Raw genomic sequence first — 22,986 nt, 5'->3', positions numbered from 1 at the left:
AAAAAAAAAAAAAAAAAAAAAAAAAAAAAAAAAAAAAAAAAAAAAACTTGCAAAAGGGGAACATGTTAGTCTCTGAAATAAAAGGGGAAAAGCTCCTCTCTTTACATAGAAATTTTAAACAAGGCTGGGCATGGTGGCTCACACTTGTAATCCCAGTACTTTGGGAGGCCGAGGTGGGCAGACTACCTAAGGTTAGGAGTCAAAATCAGCTTGGTCAACATGGGGAAACCCTGCTTCTACAAAAATACAAAAATTAGCCAGGTGTGGTGGTGGGTGCCTATAATCCCAGCTGCTCAGGAGGCTGGGGCAGGAGAATCAATTGAACCCAGGAGGTGGAGGTTGCAGTGACCTGAGATCATGCTACTGCACTCAGCCTGGACACCAAAGCGAGGACCCACCCAACACACACACACACACACACACACACACTCACTTTAAAACAGACAAATCAGGGGCTTACAACCTTTTTCGGTAAAAGACCAGACAGTAAGTATTAATTTAGGCTTTGCAGGCCACAACGTCTCTGTTGCAACTACTATTCTGCCGTAAGTAGCCATATACAATACGTAAATGAGTGTGGCTATGTTCCAAGCAAACTTTATTTATAAGAAGCAAGAGCAGGGTTTGGCTAATGGGTCAGAGTATGCTGACACCTGAGCCAAGCTACTTACATGTAGTCCTTAGATAATCAGTACCATCCAGAGTCAGCTTCAATTATAAACTGGTTTAAATTAGGGTATATTCAAATAACGTTGAGAGCTTACAATTTTCAGGCCAGTAATTATGATCTCAGCATTCCACAGCACAATGCTGTTGTGTTAACAAAAATTATTTCTGGCCAGGCACAGTGGCTCACAACTGTATTCCCAACACTTTGGGAAGCGGAGGCGGGCAGATCACCTGAGGTCAGGAATTCAAGACCAGCCTGGCCAACACGGTTAAAACCCCATCTCTACTAAAAATACAAAAATTAGCCGGATGCAGTGGTGCACGCCTGTAATCCCAGCTACTCAAGAGGCTAAGGCACAAGAATCACTTGATCCTGGGGGGTGGAGGTTGCAGTGAGCCGAGACTGGGCCACCGCACTCCAGCCTGGGCGACAGAGGGAGACTCCATTTCAAAAACATAAAAATAAAAATAAAAAATTTCTTAGTGTTTACTTATAAAATCAGATTAAGGCAAATAAACCACAGATAATGACACCAACACCTGTGCAACCTACTACATTAGCAATGAACTGTCTGCCTTTTTGTTAACCCAGTGAAGTTCAAGTCAGAATGCTGGGGAAGCAAGCAAGACAACAGACTTAGAGGCATACTTAAGAGTAAAATTAGTATTTGAAATAAGTCTTCCTTACCTCATTAATGCTAACTTCTGCTTCTACATACTGTAGACCTTTCTGGATGATGGAAATCAACGCAGCAGGTGGGACAAGTGCACCATTTATATTGGACTGACTGATATGGCTTTCTATACCAAAGGTAAATGCTGAATGAGAAAATCCTAAAAGCAAAAGGCAAAGTATGAGAATTTATTTTCCTAGTGGCAACACGCTAAATGACACACACAAAAAGATCACTATAGTCTACCCATTGAAAATCCCAGACTAGTATGCTAAGGTCGCACGCGCGCGCGTGTGTGTGTGTGTGTGTGTGTGTGTGAACATGTTAGCCTTTACATATTTTACTTCTCTATTACTTAATGTACACTTTCAGATTTCTAGTAAATGCTTGGATTATATAACTCCAAATTTTCTAAAATGTAGTCATGGTATATAACTTTTCTTAACAAAAAGCATCAAACTCAAAAGGTAAAAAAACAAGCTTTTGGAAATCATGTGATTCAACTGTTTAAGATAAATGAGGTCAAAATAGATTAAGCGACATTTAATATTTCTGTAGTATATTTAAAAATTTTTTACATCTAGAATTAAGGAACTTTATTTCAAACTTTCTTTCAACCCACTTCGAGTATTTGGCATTTCTCAAAAGTGGTATATAATATGCTTTAAATAGGCACTCATTCTGAATGATTTTCACTTACTTCATGTAATTGTTATCTACTATGCAGTTACAATTCAATAATGTCTTTAAAGCAATCCAGTACTCAGGTAAAATCTGAAGTATTTAAATTTCTACAAATAAACTGTCAAACATCTGATAAATTCAGTATTTTGCAGCTCTTTGAAACTACTTAGGAAATAAAAGGCAAACAAATATAAATATTAAAAAAATTATAATGCTTAAATCCCATTTTATGTATGAATTAAATGCTTTAAACAATACCAGTCCTTTGCCACTTAGTAATAACTCATCTATATGAAATCCAGAGCTAGCAAATGAGTATGTGGTTTACAGGTCCCCACTTGCAATTACTTACTTTTAACTTGAAATACTTAAAACCAAGCACTTGCATAATAAAAATCTCCTTATGCTGGCCTTGCTTTTGATGAATAGCTAGTCAAAATTCAAAGGTAAAATTCTAATAAGCCAATAAACCAAAGGTCGTTTTCTTTACTGAAATATTAATCATTTATCAGTAAGCAGTAATTTCTAGAATGTACTTTCAACAATTCAACTAAATTCTACATGTAATACAGAATAATCAACATTTATACTAAATTAAATAAATATGAGCTTATTTTGGGTGTTGGTTAAACTGCTCTAATCTATGCAGTATCTCTGTGGGGTAGCCTGTTTACCCTAGTTTTTTAGTACATGTCTTTTTTGCATTTTGTGCTTTCACTCATATGCTCCTGTGGTACTTATAAACAGTCCATTATAAAATACTGTGGGCTCACAAACAGCGTGTGGCTAGGAAAATGTGGTTATTTGATAGTCAAAGTACACCTAAGTTGATCGTCCTTGTAACCCCATCCTTCTCTCTTTGGAGCACCTAACCCATCATGTTCACAACATCTCACCCACGGGGCGGAAGGTAAGTGAAAAAATGATTTGAGTCTCCTGATTTTGCCCATAGGTAAGATTATAATTAATTGCGTTTATAGTTTTCATCTTAATCTGAGCTCGCAAAGATAGCTAAGAAAGATACCAATGGAGGAGCAAAGGGAAGCACCATTCTAAATTGTGCTTCTCAAGAAACCCACAACTACCTGAATATGAGTAGATTCCAGATCACCGAGGTATAAAGCTGAGAATAAGGACTAGGGAGGATGGTGAGAAACAGTGAGAAACAGCAGTAAATCCTTAAGCAGCGAGGTTGGAGATGCCTGTTTTCAATTATAACCCCCCCTCCAAAAATAAATTCACAGTAAATCAAACATAGTAAAAACAGCCAAGCAGCTTAGAGATTTAAGAAAACTTCAAGACAGAAGACATCATTTATGGAGCACCTATACCATATGCTAGACATCGTGCACACACATAGAATTTTATTTTATAATCTAATGGAAAAGCACAACTAATAAATGAGAAAGTACAGATTCAATTCATTCAGAGACTACTACTCCTCTTGAACAGTTAAAATACGGTCAAGGATAAAGCTAAGGTAGAGAGTGAGCTCCTGTTTCCTGACAGAGTGTAAAAGAATACATCAATGTTTTGTTTTCAACTCAGGGTCTTGGAAAGTGGTTACACAGTGCATGAAACATTAAACTTATTGCCATATTTAGTGCCAAGGTTTTAAAAGAGCTTTGACTTACATAAGGCTTATAAATTTGTTTGAAATACATGATTTCTGTACACTTTATTCATGACTGCAATTTAAATAGTCAAAATTGTTAAATTTAGACCCTATTTAATTAGCTTATAGAGTTTAAGTTTAAAGTAGTATTACATCCAAGACTATCGTAAGAGTTGCAAGTGGAGCTGTGCCAATGTTGCATACATCCTGAATTTGCTCTGTCAGACCAGGAGAACAGCTATCACAGGTGCTTCTGTGCCTCTCAAGGTACTGCAGATGTACTTAGGATGCTCTCAGATAGCAAGGAAACAGCCCTGAAGGAGTCATTAGCATTGTTTTGGCACTTCTCATTAATGTTTACCCTAGAGAAGTTCCACACTTAAATGCTCTGCTTAAATAAACACTGAATTCAACTTGAATATTTTCTTTATTTCTAGTCATGGCATTACAAAGCAGTTTAAAATTATTATATTCAAAATTACTTTTCTTCTTCCCCTCCCTAAACTACTTTTCCTGAGAAACTTCTGATCTCGTCTCATTAAACCTGAAAGTCAGTCACACTAACTCCCTCTTCTCTCTAGGCCCCTAGCATTTGACAATTTACCAAATCCTACCACTCTACCATCTGTAGATGCTCATCACCTCACCTTTTCTGCCAGATCTGAGTTTAGCACCCCCCCACCCTTTGCTATGCGTTTCTTTCCCCTCCTCCTCAATTCAGTACATATGCCAAACTACCGCTAGACTACTAACTTGTAAAACAACAAACTGATCGTATCACTTCTTACTCGAGCATTTTCAATGATTCCCTTGGCCTTCATAATAAAGGTCAAACACCTAATTATGGCTCGCAGTTGTTTTTGTAATCCAGCTGGGTTTCTCCAGCCTCAGCTCCTCAATACTACCCACCCCATCTGATTCCCATTACACAATAAATTCAAGTGGTGGGAAATCACATCCGACGTCCTGAATATGCTGTGTTATCTATCAAGCCTCCGAGCCTTACGTGTTCCTTTGCTCTTTCTCGTATCTGAACGGAGGTGAAGTCCTCCTTCACCTCCCAGGGCTCATCAGTCTCTCCTATGTGATCCCAACATTTCTGCGTGTGTGGCACTTAGCACACTGGTTACCACCTCCGTGTCTATGGTGATTTGCCTGTGTGTGACTACTAGACTGGGATCCCGACAAAAGGTTTATGTCTGGTAATCCTTTAATTCTGGGAAACCAGCACATTACCTGAGTTAACAAGTACCCCATGAACAGTTTTAAAATTAGAATGTAATAATACTATAATAATGTATCTTGGCACATCAAAAAAAAATCTGTGACTCCAGAAAAAGCATATGACTTAGGTCTTCCTTAGAAAAATCTAAAACTTGAACTAGTTTTGTGCCAGAAGCTATTTCCATTTATCTGTAAATATATATGCAAAGAAGACTTTTTCTAGGGAGAGCTTTTGATTTATATAATAGGAGGCAAAAGAGACCACCTAAATCTATTAAATGCTAAAGTCCAGCATGACCACCTAAAATAGCAACCCTTCTTTCCAAGGGTAAGAGCAAATCTGATAGCACCTCAGCAATCAAGTACTCTAAACATTGACTAGGGTATTGAGATTTAGGGAGAACAGAGACTCCAGAAAGAAATAAGGCTGAAAACCATGAAGTATATAGTCATTCAGTGACACAGACAAGCAATGGCAGCTGGCAGGGAGTGGGGTGTCACGCATGAGATCAAAAAACAACCATTTTCTATATGTTGCTTGTTTCAGGAAGTGCTTTCAGCAAGGATGTTAGGGACTGTGTTCCTAAAAGGGGAGTCAGTTGTACGGAGCCTGACAACTCTACTCTGCAAAGAGGCAATAACAAGAGTAAGAAAATGGACCCTGAACACCATGGTTATGGTACAGTATGACGAGATGAGACAAACTGATTTAAAAAAAAAAAAAAGGCAAAGCTTAAATATGACCACAACATACTGCCCTAGTCTGAAACGATAATCTGATTGATCCATGGTCCTATTTAAGCTTCAAGTCAGAAAAGCTCAGCAAATTATACTCATGTTCCATCAAATGCTTCCTTGTCTCCAACTCTGCCCTACAGATGGAGATTTTGGAAAAGGTAAATGGGATGGGGGAAAAAAATGACACAGGGGTTCTTAATTGTTGAAGAGCTAGACCCAGTACTTACACACTAGCCATACAATTTCCTGCCCTAATCTTGCCCTTAAAAATGCATGTAACTATTAACATTTTATAGAAATATTTCTGAATAATTTTAACAGCATCATAATATTCAGTCAGTAAACTACTCATGCCATAGCCGGACATTTGGACTATTCCAATGATCACTATTTCAAAGACTCTTACCCTCAAATATCTATATGTATAGGCTTTTGCCATGTATGATTTTTTTTTTTCTCCTTATGATGGATTCCCTTCAAAAGCTGAAGGGGGTTATAAGCATTTAAAGAAGGTTTTCATCATTGCCAAACTGCTTTCCCAAAATACTACACAAAATAACAATGCCAAAAGCAATTTACATGTTATACTCTTGCTATGCTGGCTAGTCCTAAAAAACAAAACAAAACAAAATGCTAATTAAGACTGAACAAATTCTCTGTTTGGCAACTATTAAAGGACCGTTGTCCTTTGATAAATGTGTGAGTAGGAAAGTGTAATAGTAATTTCCTGTGTCAGCAAAAAATGGCAATTCAGCTTACAAAAAGACAAGAAAAACTTATTTGGAAATAAGAGAATTATAATTATCAGCATTTATGACAACCGCTTGCTGTTTATTGTGTATCAGTCATGGATACAACCATGTGTGTAAAATCAAGGTTACTCATTTGATTTGTTCGTTTGATTATATACCTACTTGCACTTCTGTAGCTGGTTATCTACTGATAAAAATTTAAAGGATGACTGAAGGTGGATATACCAGGTGCTGAGCTGTCTTCACTCCAGTTCTTCATGACTAGAAGCACATTACTGATAACCTCTTTAACCTGACTCCATCAAATCCACTGGTAATATCTGTTTATAAACGGCACTGGGCATAGGTATGTAGGAAGGAATGGTTATACAGCCCAGTTACCTTTATCTGAGTCAACAAAGAAACTGCACTGTAATATTTCATTAGCCATTACAGGGCTAATGTGAAACTGCTACAATGAAACAAAAAAATGAATGAATGAGCTATATGTTACATGGTAGTACAGGTAGTGTTAATGTTATACATAAAGGCTACTTTGTGACTACTGTGATCACATTTTCTAAACTAAAAAATAACAGTCTATGGTTCTAACTTGTGATCTTATAAACCAATGTAACATTTGAAGTATTAATCACCATCTCCAAAAAAACATGGTATGGTTACAAGGCCTGTATTTAAAGAGATAGAAAATCCCTTTGAAAAAGTTAGGGGGAAAAAATGGAGGGCGATGGAGTGCAGGACAGATAATTAGATCTTTCATAAACCAAACTCTTTAAGCCTACATGTATCATCCTTCTTATATATCATCCTGGTTAATACAGAGTGTCAGCTTGATGGGATTGAAGGATGCGAAGTGTTGTTCTGGGATATAATTGTGAGGGTGTTGCCAAAGGAGATTAACATTTGAATCAGTGGACTGGGGGAAGCAGACCCACCCTCAATCTGGGTGGGTGCCACCTAATCAGCTGACAGCGTGGCTAGAATAAAGAAGGCAGAAGAACACAGGAAGACTAGACTTGCTGCGTCTTCCAGCCTCCATCTCTCTCTCATGCTGGATGCTTCCTGCCCTCTAACATCAGATTCCAAGTTCTTCAGGTTTTGGACTTCTGGACCTACACCAGTGGTTTGCTAGGGGCTCTCGGGCCTTTGGCCACAGACTGAAGGCAGCAATGAGGTTCTGGGACTTGAACTGATCCACCACTGGCTTCCCTGCTCCTCAACTTGCAGATGACCTACTGCAGGACTTTACCATGTGATGTCATGGGTCAATTCTCCCTAATAAACTCCTTTTCATATATATATCTACTACTAGTTCTGTCCCTCTAGAGAATGCTAATACTGATTTTATATATTTCTTTCTTATATATCACCTTTCTTATAAATGGAGACAGTATGCAACATTTTTTAAATAATTTTTTAAAAATAATATTCAGAATCACTATCTAGAAAATTACTCATTTTAGTAATAGGGACATTTTGTTTTTGCAATTCCCACTTAGTCTTTCAATTATAAGATAGAAATAAATGTTTCATAGCTTCCAACAGTCAAGTACATTATAAATGGAGAAGTTATAGAGCTCTTAAACATGCAACAGGTATATCTAATATCAAGAATTCTTTCCGTAAAGCAAATATACAACTGAAGCAAGATTAAAAAGTCAGCTTCTTTAGAAAACCATGAGAGAAACAGGTGTCAGAAAGTTCAAAAAGAATTGCCAGAAACTACTTCTTGGGGGGGGGGGGGGGGACCAAAAAAGAAAATAATGACAGGAGTCAATGGTGACGCAAAAGGCGCGGGGCGGGGGGATTAAAAAGGTCCAAACCAGCTTAGTGCCTCTAAAATTAACACTGTATCAGGTTCTACTATATGCAACTTAGCACGTACCACTAAGTATGTATCTGCATATGGCTGCTAGATGAGTTCTTAGGGCAATCAAATGAAAGCCCTTGGGCAGACACTGATTAAAGGGAGCATAGTCAATCAAGTTCATCGTTACCTACAGTACACGTCAAATACACTCAAAAGAGAAAAAAAATCATTTTATTCCCTAAGAAGTATCTGTTGAATATGGAAGTCTACTTCAATAAAAAGGCAAGAATGGTGAGGACCAAAGAAATTTGTATAGGGTGAACTTTTTAGAGATAAATTTGAGAAAAATAAAAAGTTACAATGGTTCATAAAAACCCTACAATAAATATATTTTTCTTTATTTAATTTTGGTGAGTCCGAGAGATGGCTTATTTAAAACAGAGATGTCCATCAAATATCTGAGGCTGAATATCACAATGTAATAATCCCCTCTCCACAAGCAACAGATTTTACAGGTGACAAAAATGAATTTGAGAATTTATGTAATTTTGGAGGAGGAGGGAAACTTTTAACAGATAGTATTGTCTAGTGTTGACAACAGTAAAAAATATTTAAAACTAAAACAATTTATGTGTTTTTCCCTCTGCAGATAGAGACTACAGTCCAGTCAACATTGAACAATATGCAGAGAACAAATGTTAAAAGTCCTTACTGAGAAACAGTATTACTAAACCACATACTTATCAAAACACAAAAACTTTCGTAAGGTGTTTTTGGACTTAACAGTCTTTAGATAATGAGACAGGCCAGAAGCAAGTTTTATTTTTCCTTTGTGGAAGCCTTCACAAACCACTCCCTTGAATGTCTCTGCACAAATCCTTTCTTTGCCACGATGTTCCTTTTCTGCAAATCTCCTAAACCAATTCAGTGCTCTATTACAGGGAAAGCAGCAGTACACAGATTCCAGTTTTTCTCAGTATTACTTTACATCTTTCAAAAAAACCAGTTATAACCTAAGTAATTTATATCAGATTTCTTAGATATTGAATGACTAGTTCTCAGTAAGTATCATTTGTAGGTTGTGGTGATAAATCTGATGAATACCCAAAACAACGCAGAGAAGAAATTACTGTACTAGGTGATTCTGAATTAGGATCTATTGCAAAACTAGCCATATTTAAGTATAATCGGAGATCAGAACCAAGAAAAAGCTTTTGGAGTAAGTGGCAAGTGCCCACATCTAAAGCTACTGTGGACATTCGTTACGAGCGAGATTCCGGGTTGTCCGAACCCTGTCCTGAGTGCACAGAACTACAACATTCTCAAGCTCTCTTCCACATCATGTTTCTGGATATAAGGATATGATTTCAAGTAAATACCTCATGGCATCCTTTATGACATAAAAACGCCTCTATTTTTGCTACCTCCTTATTCCACCTCACCCACACACACAGAACATTGAGTGGCAGCCCCTCTTTAGGATATGTTCTCATGGCCCAAACCTCAGCAGGTGTACATTCCATCCTTTCTACTTTATCTTGAATACTCAGCATAATTTTTCCTTCAAGATATTGTAAATATGCTAAATACCTGCTGTCAATCAACTTTCTTGTCAAGTTCTAGCTGTCCTACAACTAATACAGACCAGTGGCTTTCAAACTTTATTAAGCCAAAAGAATCACCTGGGGCATTTGTAAAATGCAGATTCCCAGGCCCCACTGAGTGAGTATGACTCTGATGCAGATAGTCAGAGGACCAAATTTCAGAACTCTTACATAAGCAGTGCTTAAATTTATGGCAAGTTGCAGTCCTGTGAAAACTGCCGTAAGTCAAAATGTCATCAGCTGAGTCTCATTTCCCTATAAATCATAATGTAAACAGGAAGTTACAATTTTTACTAAGGAATTGGTGTTCACATTTTTAGAGATGTGATTTAGCAGCCACTACCATTGTAAAGTCTAAAACTTCCTAAAGAATACATGAAGCACATCTAAGAACATAGCAAACAATTATAGAGAATCTGATATATCAGTCCACCATACAAATTTTTAAATTCTTGCTTTATTTTTATTTCAACATAAAACACCTTAAAACATGGAATTCAGAAGGGTTTTTTCCCTAAGAACAAAAGCAAGTTTAAGAAGACTTTTGATAATATTTAATCTGCTTGTTGAGAAATTAACACAATATTGCTTTACTGCTCCTTTTTACTGTTTTCTTACAGTAACAAAGTATTAAAAAAAAATTTGTGGACTTCTGTCGAGAAAAAGAAACATACGAGTGCTCTCATTAACACCACTGGACTACAAGGTGCTGCCGAGCTATTCAACGGTTTCCAACTTCCAGAAACAGTGACTTCATGGTTTGACCTAAAGAGCGGTCTTCACCACACACCAACAAGCCTTTACCATGTATCTCCCATCTACTGATCCTTCACAACCTTTGGTGTCCAAAAGTCTCAAAGCTCTGGCTTAAATGGTGATCAAATTTAAAAGCAGAAAGAGAGTTTGCTTTTACCCAACAAAGTTTTTCCATTTTGGTTGAAAGTACTACATAACCACTTTCAAACACAAGTATTTGAAACTGTTAAACTTGTTCACAAGTTACATATGTAACAATCACTAGTCACTACATTTTCACTTTATTAATCATTTTATCTCATTCAAACCATTCTTTGAAAGTCATCTTTTAAATATGCCTTCATTACCAGTCTACCAGTTTAAACAAAGAAAACAAAACAAGAGCTATTACTTTTAAAGCTTCATTGTAAGTTATTCTCTGTTGGCTGAGTTCCTGATCTCTCTTTCCCTCCCTGTCCTCTGGACACCACTTTCACAGCTGTTACGCCTCAGATGGTGCTTGGGAATAGAAAACCCCTACCCCCAAAAAATGCTCAGCGCTAAAGAACAGCTGGGAACATCTCGGCGAGCCAAGAGCTCTCAAATCGAAAGCCATGTTTGTATTCTCTGAGTAGGAAAGGACGGCTAACTATGCCATACAAGAAGAATGATTCGAGTCTCAAAACCATTAACTGAGGGCTCAATATTCTACAAGCTTAGACTATTCTATCCTTCCATCCACCCTCACACAAGACTACCAAAATTATCTTTTTTATGGGGTACCTCTCCTTACTACTAAAACATTACAGTATCTTTAACATATAATTTCTAAAATTCAATCTCCAGACCATGACATCTGAAACCATCAACTGCTTTAATTTTTAATGGCAACCTGCACTTACATTGCAATTAGTCTTTCTCATCCTCCTATACCTCCACCCATACCCAATTATTTTCCCTCTTCTACCTTTAAATTTTTGCTTCATCCATCCACATTTTCCCTTGCAGTATTCCCTCTGTTTTATGTACCAATAAAACTTGGAAGATCACTGATTGATTTAGTATTAATTGCGAATGGCTTTCAGTGATTTGTATTTATAATTACTCCCAATACAATAAGAATTCAGAACAAGGGTACACTTAATCAATTTGGGTAATTCTGAAGGCATTCTAGAAAAATACTGTTAATTTAATTTCTGAAATACTAACTACAATTAGAACCAACAACATTTAATCGAGGATTCTGGATATACATTATCAAACTGACGGTGGCTGAAAGTTTGTATGTTCCTATTAAACATATGCAATAGTCTCACCTCATAACAAATTATAAAAATGGTCTTTGAACAGTGAAAGCCAAACTGTTACAAATAATTGCCTTGTTTCCAACATATTTGAAAGAGTCAGAGAGTTAAACCATGCAGTAAAACAGCTTTAAAATGGCAGTCCAGACATTAAAGAAACATACAAAGTTCAACGGTTTGGACTGATACAAATTTCAAATGCATAAAAGATTATTTTGAGAATATTAAAATAATTTGAGGCCTATTTACTTTATAAAAGTACTCACCTGACTCTTGCAAGTATCTATATACCAAGAAGTTGACCTCATCACTGCTTATACTCATCTTTATTCCCACTTAAACCATGAGGTCACAACACAGGATATAACCCTAAAAATAAAACAAAGTTAATTATTTTCAACAAGATGTAAACAATGTTGTAAAAAACCATTTGATTTTATTAAATGATGTCAAATGAAGGCTCCACATTGCCTAATAATAAACCCTGACAAATAAAGTTACTTCCAATAGTTAGTAAAATGACAATACAACCAAAACATGGCTGGTACTATTTCTCTTCAAGTAACATACTGCCAAAAATAAAACCCAAATTTTTCAGAGGGCTTTAGCATAATGTTTTAATGATTTTATCTCCTTTTTAATCCTTAACTGTAAAAACAAGTAAATTTAAAAAATAAAAAAAATTAAAAGTCTCAAAAAGCTCTAGGTATGTACGAGATAGGCTAGACTACAGTTCCCAAAACTCAAATCATACTGAACATACTTAAGCCTTGAATACAAAGTGGGGGAAAGAAAACTGAGATAGGACTTAAGTGTATCTCATTATACTTATTTGTTCTCATGTCACAGAAACACTTTAAAGGAAAGGTCAGGAAACTTTTATATAAAGAGCCACACAATAAATATTTCAGGCTTTACCAGCTATACAGCCTGTTACAACTATTCAACTCTGCTTTACGGTGCAAAAGCAACACCACACAATATGTAAACAAATGAATATGGCTGTGTCCACTCAAACTCAACTTATGGACACTGGAATTTGAATTTCATAATACCATTGTATCATAAAGTGTTATTCTTCTTTTGATTTTTTTTTTCCTAAGCACTTATGTGAAGACCTTTCTTTGCTTGTGATCTTTATAAAAGGAGAATAAGCTAGATTTGGTCCACAGAGTGTCGTTTGCCGATTCTTCTTTAAAAATGACATATTCACATCTATTCAGTATAAAGAAGTATCTGACACGTGGAAGTATGCTGGCTGTCCTGCGACACATCATGGATTTCTTTATGATGTAGTTAACAGATTTCTTGTTTAAAATCACAAATTAACAAGCATTTGAGTGGGCTACTATGTGACAAAACTGCTACTGCCCTAAACTGTGGAGAAAGTGGTGACTAAGTACCACCCATTAAGCTTGTATCTCATCAAGGGAGAAAGACAAACAGGGAGGCAAGCACAATTTTCCAGTGGACACACAAGGAAGAAGCCCTGACTGAAGTTAGCAGCCTAGGAATACACTCAAAGTGTCCCATTCAGACTCAAGGAGGGCCTTAGAACAGGGGTGCCTGGAGCAGGAAGGGGTAAACAGAAGCAGCCCAGTGAGCTGCAACAGGTGTGGAACGGCTGGGTGACGACAGAGAGGAGGAAGGCTTGAAATGGAGGCAGAAACCATATTCAGGAGGACCTTCAAAGCAGCACTAAGAGAAAACAAACCCATTAAACAGTTTCAGGAAGAACAGGCAGAAATACAGACTATAAGGAAACTTGACTGGAGTAGGGGAATTAGGGAGCCAAATTAGGACGATACTGCAGTAACCCAGGAGAAGATTAAGTATGGTCAGAGAGGAACACTAGGATTCCAAAAATATTTAGGAAAGAATCAAAGGTTTCTCTCCGGACAACTGAACAGTTGGTACTGCCAATTACTGAGATGGGAAACCACACAACAACGATAATATCTTCACGTAAAGAAAAAGGTATCCTACCCCCTCAAAGTTAATTCAAAGAGTACAATTAATTTTATATAGCCTGAATGTTTATTGCATGCTTAATGATAAGCGAAATACTCTTTTGACGGTACTGGTCCAGGGCACCGGTCTAGATGTAGTATAGTACACTAGATGGCAAATGCTCTGGAGGACAGCCTGCTCAGCTTTGGCCTAACTACCAGTAATGTGTGCTACTGTGCTCGGCACACATAGTAGGCACTCAGCCAGTTCTGAAGCCGTGCTGAATTCAGTGACTAAAAATAACAACAGAACCATCCAACCCCATCCATGATGAAATTATAAGAAATTAAATCATAACTTGATCAATCATGGATATGTTTGTCAGGGGGAACAATTAGCAACTATTTTATTTTTAGGATTTCCCAAAATGAGATGGGCTAGGTAGAATCCAAGTGAGACAGAGAAAACAGAGTCAACATTCTCTTCCCCATATTATTATTCAGTCCAAAGCTTGGATAAAGGTATGTAACCTGCAAAGGTTTTCATAATGCTGGTTCTGATTAGGAAAGGCCATCAATGTCCCAGCTGAAGCTAGTAATCAGTGATACTTCAGCAGCATCTACTGCATTACAGGGCAAAAAAAAAAAAAAAAAAAAAAAAAAAAATCAAAATGATATAAATTATTGCATATAAAAATTCCTTTAGTAAATATATATTGCTGGAATATTTTCAGGTAATAAAAAATACTGAAAAAGCAGAAAAGTTACCTGTCCAAACTGCTATGAACTGATTATTGAATTTATCCTAGTGCTACATCAGTTTCCAGCAATTAAAAACTTTTTTAAAGGAAGATGACCTTAAAAGGCCTACTTCTAAAACAACTTAAAAGCCTGTATGCCACAGAGTGAAATTAGAGAAAATGCTACTACTTCATTAGCGTAGTTAAATAAGGCTTTGCAGAACTTGTCCACTGTGGTTTATTTATATTGTCAAATGAATGCTCTAGATGTGACATAGTCTTCACCTGTCCTGCATGAGTACTAGATACTAGGAATCAGATCCCAAAGAACACGCAAGAAGACTTAGCACTATATTTCGTCCATTATGGTATCTTTTAGAACAACTGTCTTTAGGTCACAAAACAGCACTGAGACACTCATCCAATCTTCCAATCTTTACAATCTACCACCCAGATACCAGGCCTGATGAGTATGTATAAATGAAGACCTTCCCTCAAAGAGCTTATGAGTTATTAAATAAACAGGATATTCAAACTAAACTAACACTTCCTAAATTCACAAAGCATTAATTGTATATTCTACCTGATCACATTTACTCATTCTTAAACAGTAACTGAGACCCTCCCCAAAATTAGATCTTTGTAACGTTCCTCCCTCAGAAATTGCTTAGATACTCATAAAAGCTTTTACTTAAAATTCCAATCACTTATAGGCAATCAACTACTTAATTCAAACCACAGCTATATTAAAGTAGCCAAAAGCAAATAAAAAATTGGTCTTAATATTTAGCCAATTAGTGGCTATATTCAAAAGTTCTCTTAATATTTTGAATGTTCACCGTGAAATATCATTTTACTGAGTAACTTTATTTAAAAAACACAGGACTACTGAGGCAATCCAGCTCTGACTCATTCAGTGAACTGAATGTGTACAGCATTTTCAGCATCACAAAGCTGGGTTCAGCATCGCAAAGCTGGGTTCAGCATACACTCACTGGACAGCCACTACTCCAAATATTTAATCCTCTCCTAGTTCTTCTACACATTTGTTACTACTTTAAATGTCACCCTCAATCAAGACAAATAGCATGTTCTTTTCTGATTCCATTCTTGAAGGTAGGGCCCAACTGCGATCCTTGATTCGATTATTTTAAATTTAAATGGCTGAAAAAAACAGTGAAACAGTTATGGACACAAAGAAAGAAACAAGATTATCTTCTTAGATCTCCTACCTACAGCATATTTTTAAGAGATCTGGAAACCCTTTGCATGATCCAAAAATGTATAATCGAAATTTATCTTACAAACCTAATTTAGTCCAAAAGGTACCGTTTCGACATATTTTCCAATAATAAATATATAAAATCTTGTTTTGTTCGACATTCAGATGATTCGAAGTTTGAGACAGTCTACTTTCTGGCTGAAGCTCAAGTGCAGTGGCGTTGTCACGGCTCACCACAGCCTTGAAACCAGGGCAGAGGTGGTGAACCTGCTGCCTCCGCCACTGTGCCCAGCTAATCTTTTTAAAAAATTACTTGTAAAGATGTTGCCTCGGCCAGCCTCAAACTCCCAGGCTCAAACAATTATCCTGCCTCGGCATCTCAAAGTGATGGGATTATAGGTATGAGCCCCTGTGCCTGGTTTCTAAATTTTTATTTTCCATTAAAATATTTGTGCTTGAATGTGTTTTTCTACCACTTCTTTTTGGTTGGTGCGCGTTTACGAATATTCCTCAAGATCAGGGAAATACCCTACAAGTAAACTACTGGATCAGAGAGTACAGATGAATGGCTATTTTGATTCTTAATGAGTGCTGACAAACTGGGTCCACTCAGGTTTTAAAACAAGAAAATGATTAATGTTACTGACAGACCATAATTGGAGAAATAAAGAGAGGACAAAAAGTCGCAGATTTTTCTAGACTACAAATCGTTTCCAGACGAGAAACTGAAGGAAGTGTTCAGAGAACTGGGTGCCTAGAGAGCACAGCCCTCTGGGGAGTCACACTTTACAGGCGGCAGGCAAAGGGAAGACATCCCTGCAGAGATGGTCCAGAGGAGTTATGTTACCGTTTACAGCTCACAGAGGGCGGCACCTCTGGTGCTGTTCTTCCCATATAGGAAGATCAAATTTCCAGTTAGTTGTATTAATTTGGAGTAATGAAACAAACAAAACTGACTGGATGACTTTGTTAGGTGAGAAGTAAAAAGGAAACAATACAACAGTCATACAGTTAGCAAAGATGATGAGAAAAAAATGCACTTTAGCACTATTATTCTGATAGTTTATTGCATCCCCTGAGTCAAAACTGTAGCTGAGCACTTCCAATGGAGCTAAATGCTATTAGAGGTACTGAAACACAGCTAAACAAAGTAGACTAGGGCCAGACCTTATGACCTGAAGGTCACTGCAGAGAACGACAATAACAAATTATGAGAGCATACCACCTAAGGCTAAGGATCCAGGTAGGGAAAGGATTTAAAAGCTGAGTGGTTTACAAACTTCTATAAAAGGCACAGTGTTAAAGGAGCTAATTTTGTTTTCAATGTAAAATTTCTGAAGTATACCAAGTTACCTTTGTTCCTACTATTTGTGTTCCTATCTTTGTGTCCTATCTATGTGTTCCTATCTGATTGTCATTAATTTGAACGTTAAGGAAAATGAAGGGGAAGTATATTCCCGTTTACTGAGTACCTGCTACATTATTTGTATCAGGCTAGACCTAATGCACATTATTTAATGTCTTCTTCAGTATCATCATCCTCATTTTGATGTGACAGTACTGACACAGAACAGCATATATACATATAGGCTTATATATTCAGGAACATTTTTCAAATCCTAAAATTTGATGATGTTCATCACTGTAGAAAAAGAAAACCCAATTAAATGAGTATAAAGAACTAAAATTCTGGCCAGGCGCACGGCTCACACCTGTAATCTCAGCACTTTGGGAGGCCGAGGCAAATGGATGATCACAAGTTCAGGAGACCAAGACTATCCTAGCTAACACAGTGAAACCCCGGCTCTACTAAAAATACAAAACATTAGCCATGTAAGGTGGCTCACGCCTGTATTCCCAACTGCTCCAAAAGGCTGAGGCAGAATTGCTTAAACCCAGGAGGCGGAGGTTGGAGTGAGCCAAAATCCTGCCACTGCACTCCAACCTGGTCGACAAGAGTGAAACTCCGTCAAAAAGAATGAAAGAATGGGGGAATGGCAGGGAGGGGAGCGCGAGAGGGGAGGGGAAGGGAAAAAGAAATTCTTAGCACTAGAAGGTCCTGTTGCTAATTCCAAGTCATGCCATATGCTGTCAAGGCTCTGTGTACAGCACATGCTATCGGTGTAGTTTACGTGAATGATGATATAAATGGCAATCCTAAATAGTCAGCCAGCTATACTGTCACGCATAGACCAATACAATATCCACTACCCAACAGCTTCTAAATTCACAAAGAATCACCTCTTAAAGTTATTTTGTTAGGTATGAGTTCTCAACCTGCTGTGAAGCAAATCACAGCTCTGTCAACCTGTCTTGCTGAAACCAAGACACACTGTAACAATACTGTTTCTTTAACATGGTAGATTTATGACTTTTAACTATAATTTCAAACTACCCTAACTAATAAGGGGAAAAAAGTGTCTGGAGGAGGGGAGAGTCACCTCAGTTTCCAGCTGTGTTTGGAGGCTGGCCTTTGAAGAGCTGATTAAATTGAAATCAGGTCATTAAGGAGGGCACTAATCCAGTATGACTGGTGCCCTTACAAAAAGAGGAAGAGACACCAGGGATACACGTGCACAGAGGAAAGGTCACGTGAGGAGGCAGAGACGGTGGCCAGAGGGGAAGGCCTTGGAAGAAATCAACAGTGTCTGTGGTGTTTTCTTATGGCAGCCCTAGCAAATATACATATCCATCACAAATTCCTAATTAAAACTGTGTATTCATTCAACTGATACCTTTAAATGTACTGACATTAAGTTCACAACTGGTAGGATCTGTGTTTCTGAAAAGCTGACTCTACATTTAGAAACCTATCCTGCCTTTCTGCAGTTAGACATTAACATGTCACACATTTATAATCTTCCACCTATCAATGCCCTGTTCCCTTTAGTAAAACACAGCTCAGAAGAGGCACCAACAAGTGCTTTCCGCTTAATTTCCTGCTTCATTAAGAACTAAATTCCCGCCAATGGTACCATCACTCTTTTGTGTATACAATATGGTACACTAAAGGAAGGCAAATTTTAAGGCATAGTTTTCAAGTCTTCAGCAATATACCTTAAAATGTGACTAAATTAAGTACATTATTATAGACCAAATGAAACCATGTTAACCAAATATAGCTGTAAACTGTAAAATAAACATAACATGAGAATTTAGATATTATCAGATAATCTCAAGAAGAAACTCTAAGTTCTAAATGAAATGCATATTTCAGCTCCTTTTAAAACTAATCAACTAATCAAACCAAAAAAAAAAAAAAAAAAAGCGAAAATAAACCCAGTCCAACAAAATCAAATCATTTGATTTCTTAAAGCATGAATGGCAAAACAGCATAATTACTTTTTTATACATTTTGCCTCAAAACTACAATTATGATTTGCAAACATGATAAGGGCATCTTTTCATGGCTGCCTGTAATATCAGGTCACAGAGAAACAAAGCAATATATTTCCTTAAGACAAAAACTCTCTACCACTATTAACATTAGGATTAATGCTAAGTAAACTATATTTTTAAAGACCAAATCTCACACAATATTATTTTATTCACATTACTAAAAAGGAAAAAATATCAAGTTTTTTTAACACATTATCTCCATTAATTTGAATATAATGTCACAGTGAAAAGGCTACAGTGGTTTCCCACTTAGAAACAAAAACATGTTCAACAAAACAAAACAAAACAAGGCAGACAAGGTGTTTTGTGAAGGGAAATCAGCATGTGCTGGCATTGATTTTACCCTCCAATTTTGGCACACAAGTGTCTTTCAGGTAAGTTTCTTAAGGGTATCCTTGCCAATGTGTACATTTTATGTAAAGGATCATTTTTTCGTCTTTTTTCAGTTACAGGCAATTTTTGTGCTGTGAGATTGGGGGGTGGTGTGTTGTAGGTTTGCTTGTTAACAGACTAAAGGTCACCATACTTCCAAAGTTGGGAAATCTTAATAAAGTATAATTATAACTTAGAAGTGATAAACTTTTCCTTCTCTTTTCCACTGGCATCTAGAGCTCGGATGTAAATTAAAAATAACATCTCGGATGGCCTACGTGATTTTAGACAGGCGATGCAGATCTGGGTCTTCATCCATAAAATGAGAAAACTGAATCAGATGGTCTCCTCCACTTGTAAACTTCAAAGACTGACTCAGCATAAGTTATACGGCTGTACACAGGAACCCTGCAAGCCACCCAAGAGTATTAGATCATAAAGTAATTTTTAAGAAAGCATTTTTATAGACCTAAAAAATATATTAGAAGAGCAAAAAACGGGTCAGATCTCAGACAGACATCTCCAGGAATTAGGGAAGGGGAAAACAATAAGCTCATCTCATTAAGAAATATTTAAGTACCTACTGCACATGATGTTTATTAGGACCTATCAACATTTATAAACACTGACATATAAAGACATAAAAAAACAGTACACCGGCTGGGCACAATGGCTCATTCCTATAATCCCAGCACTTTGGGAGGCCAAGGTAGGCAGATCACCTGAGGTCAGGAGTTTGAGACCAGCCTGGTCAACATGGTGAAAACACATCTCTACGAAGAATTAAAAAAAAAAAAAAAAAATATTAGCCAGGCATGGTGGCTTGCCCCTGTAATCCCATCTACTTGGGAGGCTAAGGTCTTCGTTTGAAACTGGGAAGTGGAGGATGCAGTGAGCTGAGATCACACCACTGCACTCCAGCCTGGGCAACAGAGGGAAACTGTGTCCCCCCACCCCCCGAAAAAAAAGAAAGAAAGAAAAGAAAAAAGAAAAACAGGACACCAAACCAATTATTCACTAGTAACTGAGACTTCTGGCATTAAATTTGTTTCAACTGTGGTGTAAGCCAGGAATCTGCAAACTACAGCCAGTATGTCAAATCCAACCTGTCACCTATTTTTGTGTAGCCCAGAGGTAAGAATGGTTTTCACAAAATGCTTTCTTAAAAAACAGACTATTTATTTGATGATACGGAACACTGACATAATCTCAAGCAATTTTTAAAAGTCTCAGCAAAGCTCTTGAGACTTGAGAGCAGTAAACTAGCATCCATTATACAATGAGTCAACTTTAAGTCCAAGTGTCATTAGCTACCACCTTATTCTTTTTATACCCAAAAGACCTCCGATGAGCAGCCTCACAGCCCACAGACATTGACTTCAGCTTCCTAACCATATAAAAGTCATTATTTACATAGATTTAACTAAGATCCTTCTAAAACATAAAAATACATTAGGAAATAATATGTGTGGAATAACTGAATAAATTACAGTCGAGGTGTATCAACGTTGGAATAAAGTTGGACAAGAAACAAAAACACTGAGAGAACAGAAGATAGGTCATGTTTCTGGTACATAACTGAGCAGTAATCAGTCACAAAATCTAAGGTAAAGCAATGTCAGTCTGGGAAAGAATTAGAAAGTCAGGTATGAAAAATAAAAATCAGCTGAGTGCAGTGGCTCACTCCTGTAATCCCAGATTTCAGAGGCTGAGGTGGGCGGATCACCTAAGGTCAGGAGTTCAAGACTATCCTGGCCAACATGGTAAAACCCCAACTCTACTAAACTAAAAAAAATTGCCAGGCATGATAGTGGGTGCCTGTATCCCAGCTACTTGGGAGGCTGAGACGGGAGAATTGCTTGACCCCAGGAGACACTGGTTGCAGTAAGCTGAGATCGCGTCACTGCACTCCAGCCTGGGTGGCTGAGGGAGACAATGTCTCAAAAATCAATCTATCAATCAGTCAAGAAGTTAGTCTGTCCCACTAGCATAAAAAAACTGCCTTTGTCTGAATAGGAATTAGTATTATAATAGAAAGCTAATGAAAGTTTCTCAAAGAAAACAAAGTAACTTCTTATTCTAGCTTTGGAACAGACATGTTCTGAGAATCTTAAAGACTGGAACAGATGCTAAAGCTTTACAAGGACAGTTAATCACCTGAAGAGATGGGAACTCTGCTTAAAACTGAAATATTATAGGAAGAATAAAGAGAAAAGGATGCCAGGGCAATAAATCCTACCCACAGGAATGTTTATGAAACAGTGTATTAGAAAGACGATATAGTTATTCCTTGGTTCCTATGAGGGAAAAAAACCCTAAGTAGGTAAAACTCATACCAGTAGGTAAATCAAAACATGTGTCCATGGTTTGGTTATATTCAGTAAATTCTTTGGAAGGGCAAGAGTAAAAATGTCCAAAAGATTTTTCAGGTAGCAAAAATATGTGATATAGATCAAGTATCAAAGTATAGTTTAAAAAAAAATTGTAAAGAGATCAACATCCATGCCATAAGGCAATAATAAATGCTTGCTCAAATCAAGCGAAAAAGATCCAAACTAAGTCTGGTACTCAGCTAACAGACTGACACATACATGTGTGCACCCATACAAAACCCAGCTATTAGTAAATATTAGTGAGACCAAAATTATTTTTATAGTATTACTAAGACATTAATTGCCTTTTTCACTACATTGGCATGTGCACCATGTTACAAAGCAGTAGTGGGTAAAACGTCTCACACCTTAGTAGTTACTATGAATCAAGAACTGATGGTATTACTAGTAGTTATTGTATTTTTTCACCACTATGCACTCCAAAATAAATAAACTTCTCTGAATATCCTTGAAGCAGAAAATTATTATTAAAATCTTAATGTTCAACACCTTTTTAATATCCTATGTAACAAGGTACTAAGTACACACAAAGCACTTCTGTTGCATACTAAAATAATGGTTGTCTCAAAAACCCACATTGCAATTGTTTAAACTGCAAGCTGGCCGGGCGTGGTGGCTCACGCCTGTAATCCCAGCACTTTGGGAGGCCGAGGCGGGTGGATCACGAGGTCAAGAGATCGAGACCATCCTGGTCAACATGGTGAAACTCCGTCTCTACTAAAACTACAAAAAATTAGCTGGGCATGGTGGCACGTGCCTGTAATCCCAGCTACTCAGGAGGCTGAGGCAGGAGAATTGCCTGAACCCAGGAGGCGGAGGTTGCGGTGAGCCGAGATCGCGCCATTGCACTCCAGCCTGGGTAACAAGAGCGAAACTCCGCCTCAAATAAATAAATAAATAAATAAATAAATAAACTGCAAGCTGAACTAGCCACTTCGACGTTCATAGGTCAAAGAAAAAATGACAATACAGTTTTTCAGATTGGGGATCTGTCAGACATTTTCTTGCAAATGAAGGAAGTAAAACTGACTTATGGCTGGGTGTGGTGGTTCACGCCTATAAAGCCAAGGCGGGTGGATAACTTGAGGTCCGGAGTTCAAGA

The 22,986-nt window shown here is 37.4% G+C and overlaps 1 protein-coding gene across 8 annotated transcripts in view; it reads right to left on the bottom strand.

The window, feature by feature from the left end:
- TBL1XR1 (TBL1X receptor 1) overlaps window positions 1-22,986 on the bottom strand; it is a 195,657-nt gene that overhangs the window by 36,218 nt on the left and 136,453 nt on the right. For 6 of the 8 annotated variants that reach the window (XM_032258276.1, XM_032258280.1, XM_032258281.1 and 3 more), the window contains 2 exons: window positions 12,076-12,178; window positions 1,358-1,503 (listed from right to left, as the gene is read on the bottom strand). In XM_032258276.1, the coding sequence (XP_032114167.1) occupies window positions 1,358-1,503; window positions 12,076-12,133 (204 nt within the window). In that variant the 5' untranslated portion in view covers window positions 12,134-12,178. The remainder of the gene's footprint in view (window positions 1-1,357; window positions 1,504-12,075; window positions 12,179-22,986) is intronic. The other 2 variants (XM_032258283.1, XM_032258284.1) reach the window with 1 other exon arrangement.

Source organism: Sapajus apella, unplaced genomic scaffold (assembly GCF_009761245.1).
Source record: "Sapajus apella isolate SASKATOON/1434 unplaced genomic scaffold, GSC_monkey_1.0 scaffold101, whole genome shotgun sequence".
Classification (NCBI taxonomy): domain Eukaryota; kingdom Metazoa; phylum Chordata; class Mammalia; order Primates; family Cebidae; genus Sapajus; species Sapajus apella.
Note: the sequence above shows the minus strand (reverse complement) of the source record. Positions and strands in the feature narration are given on the sequence as shown.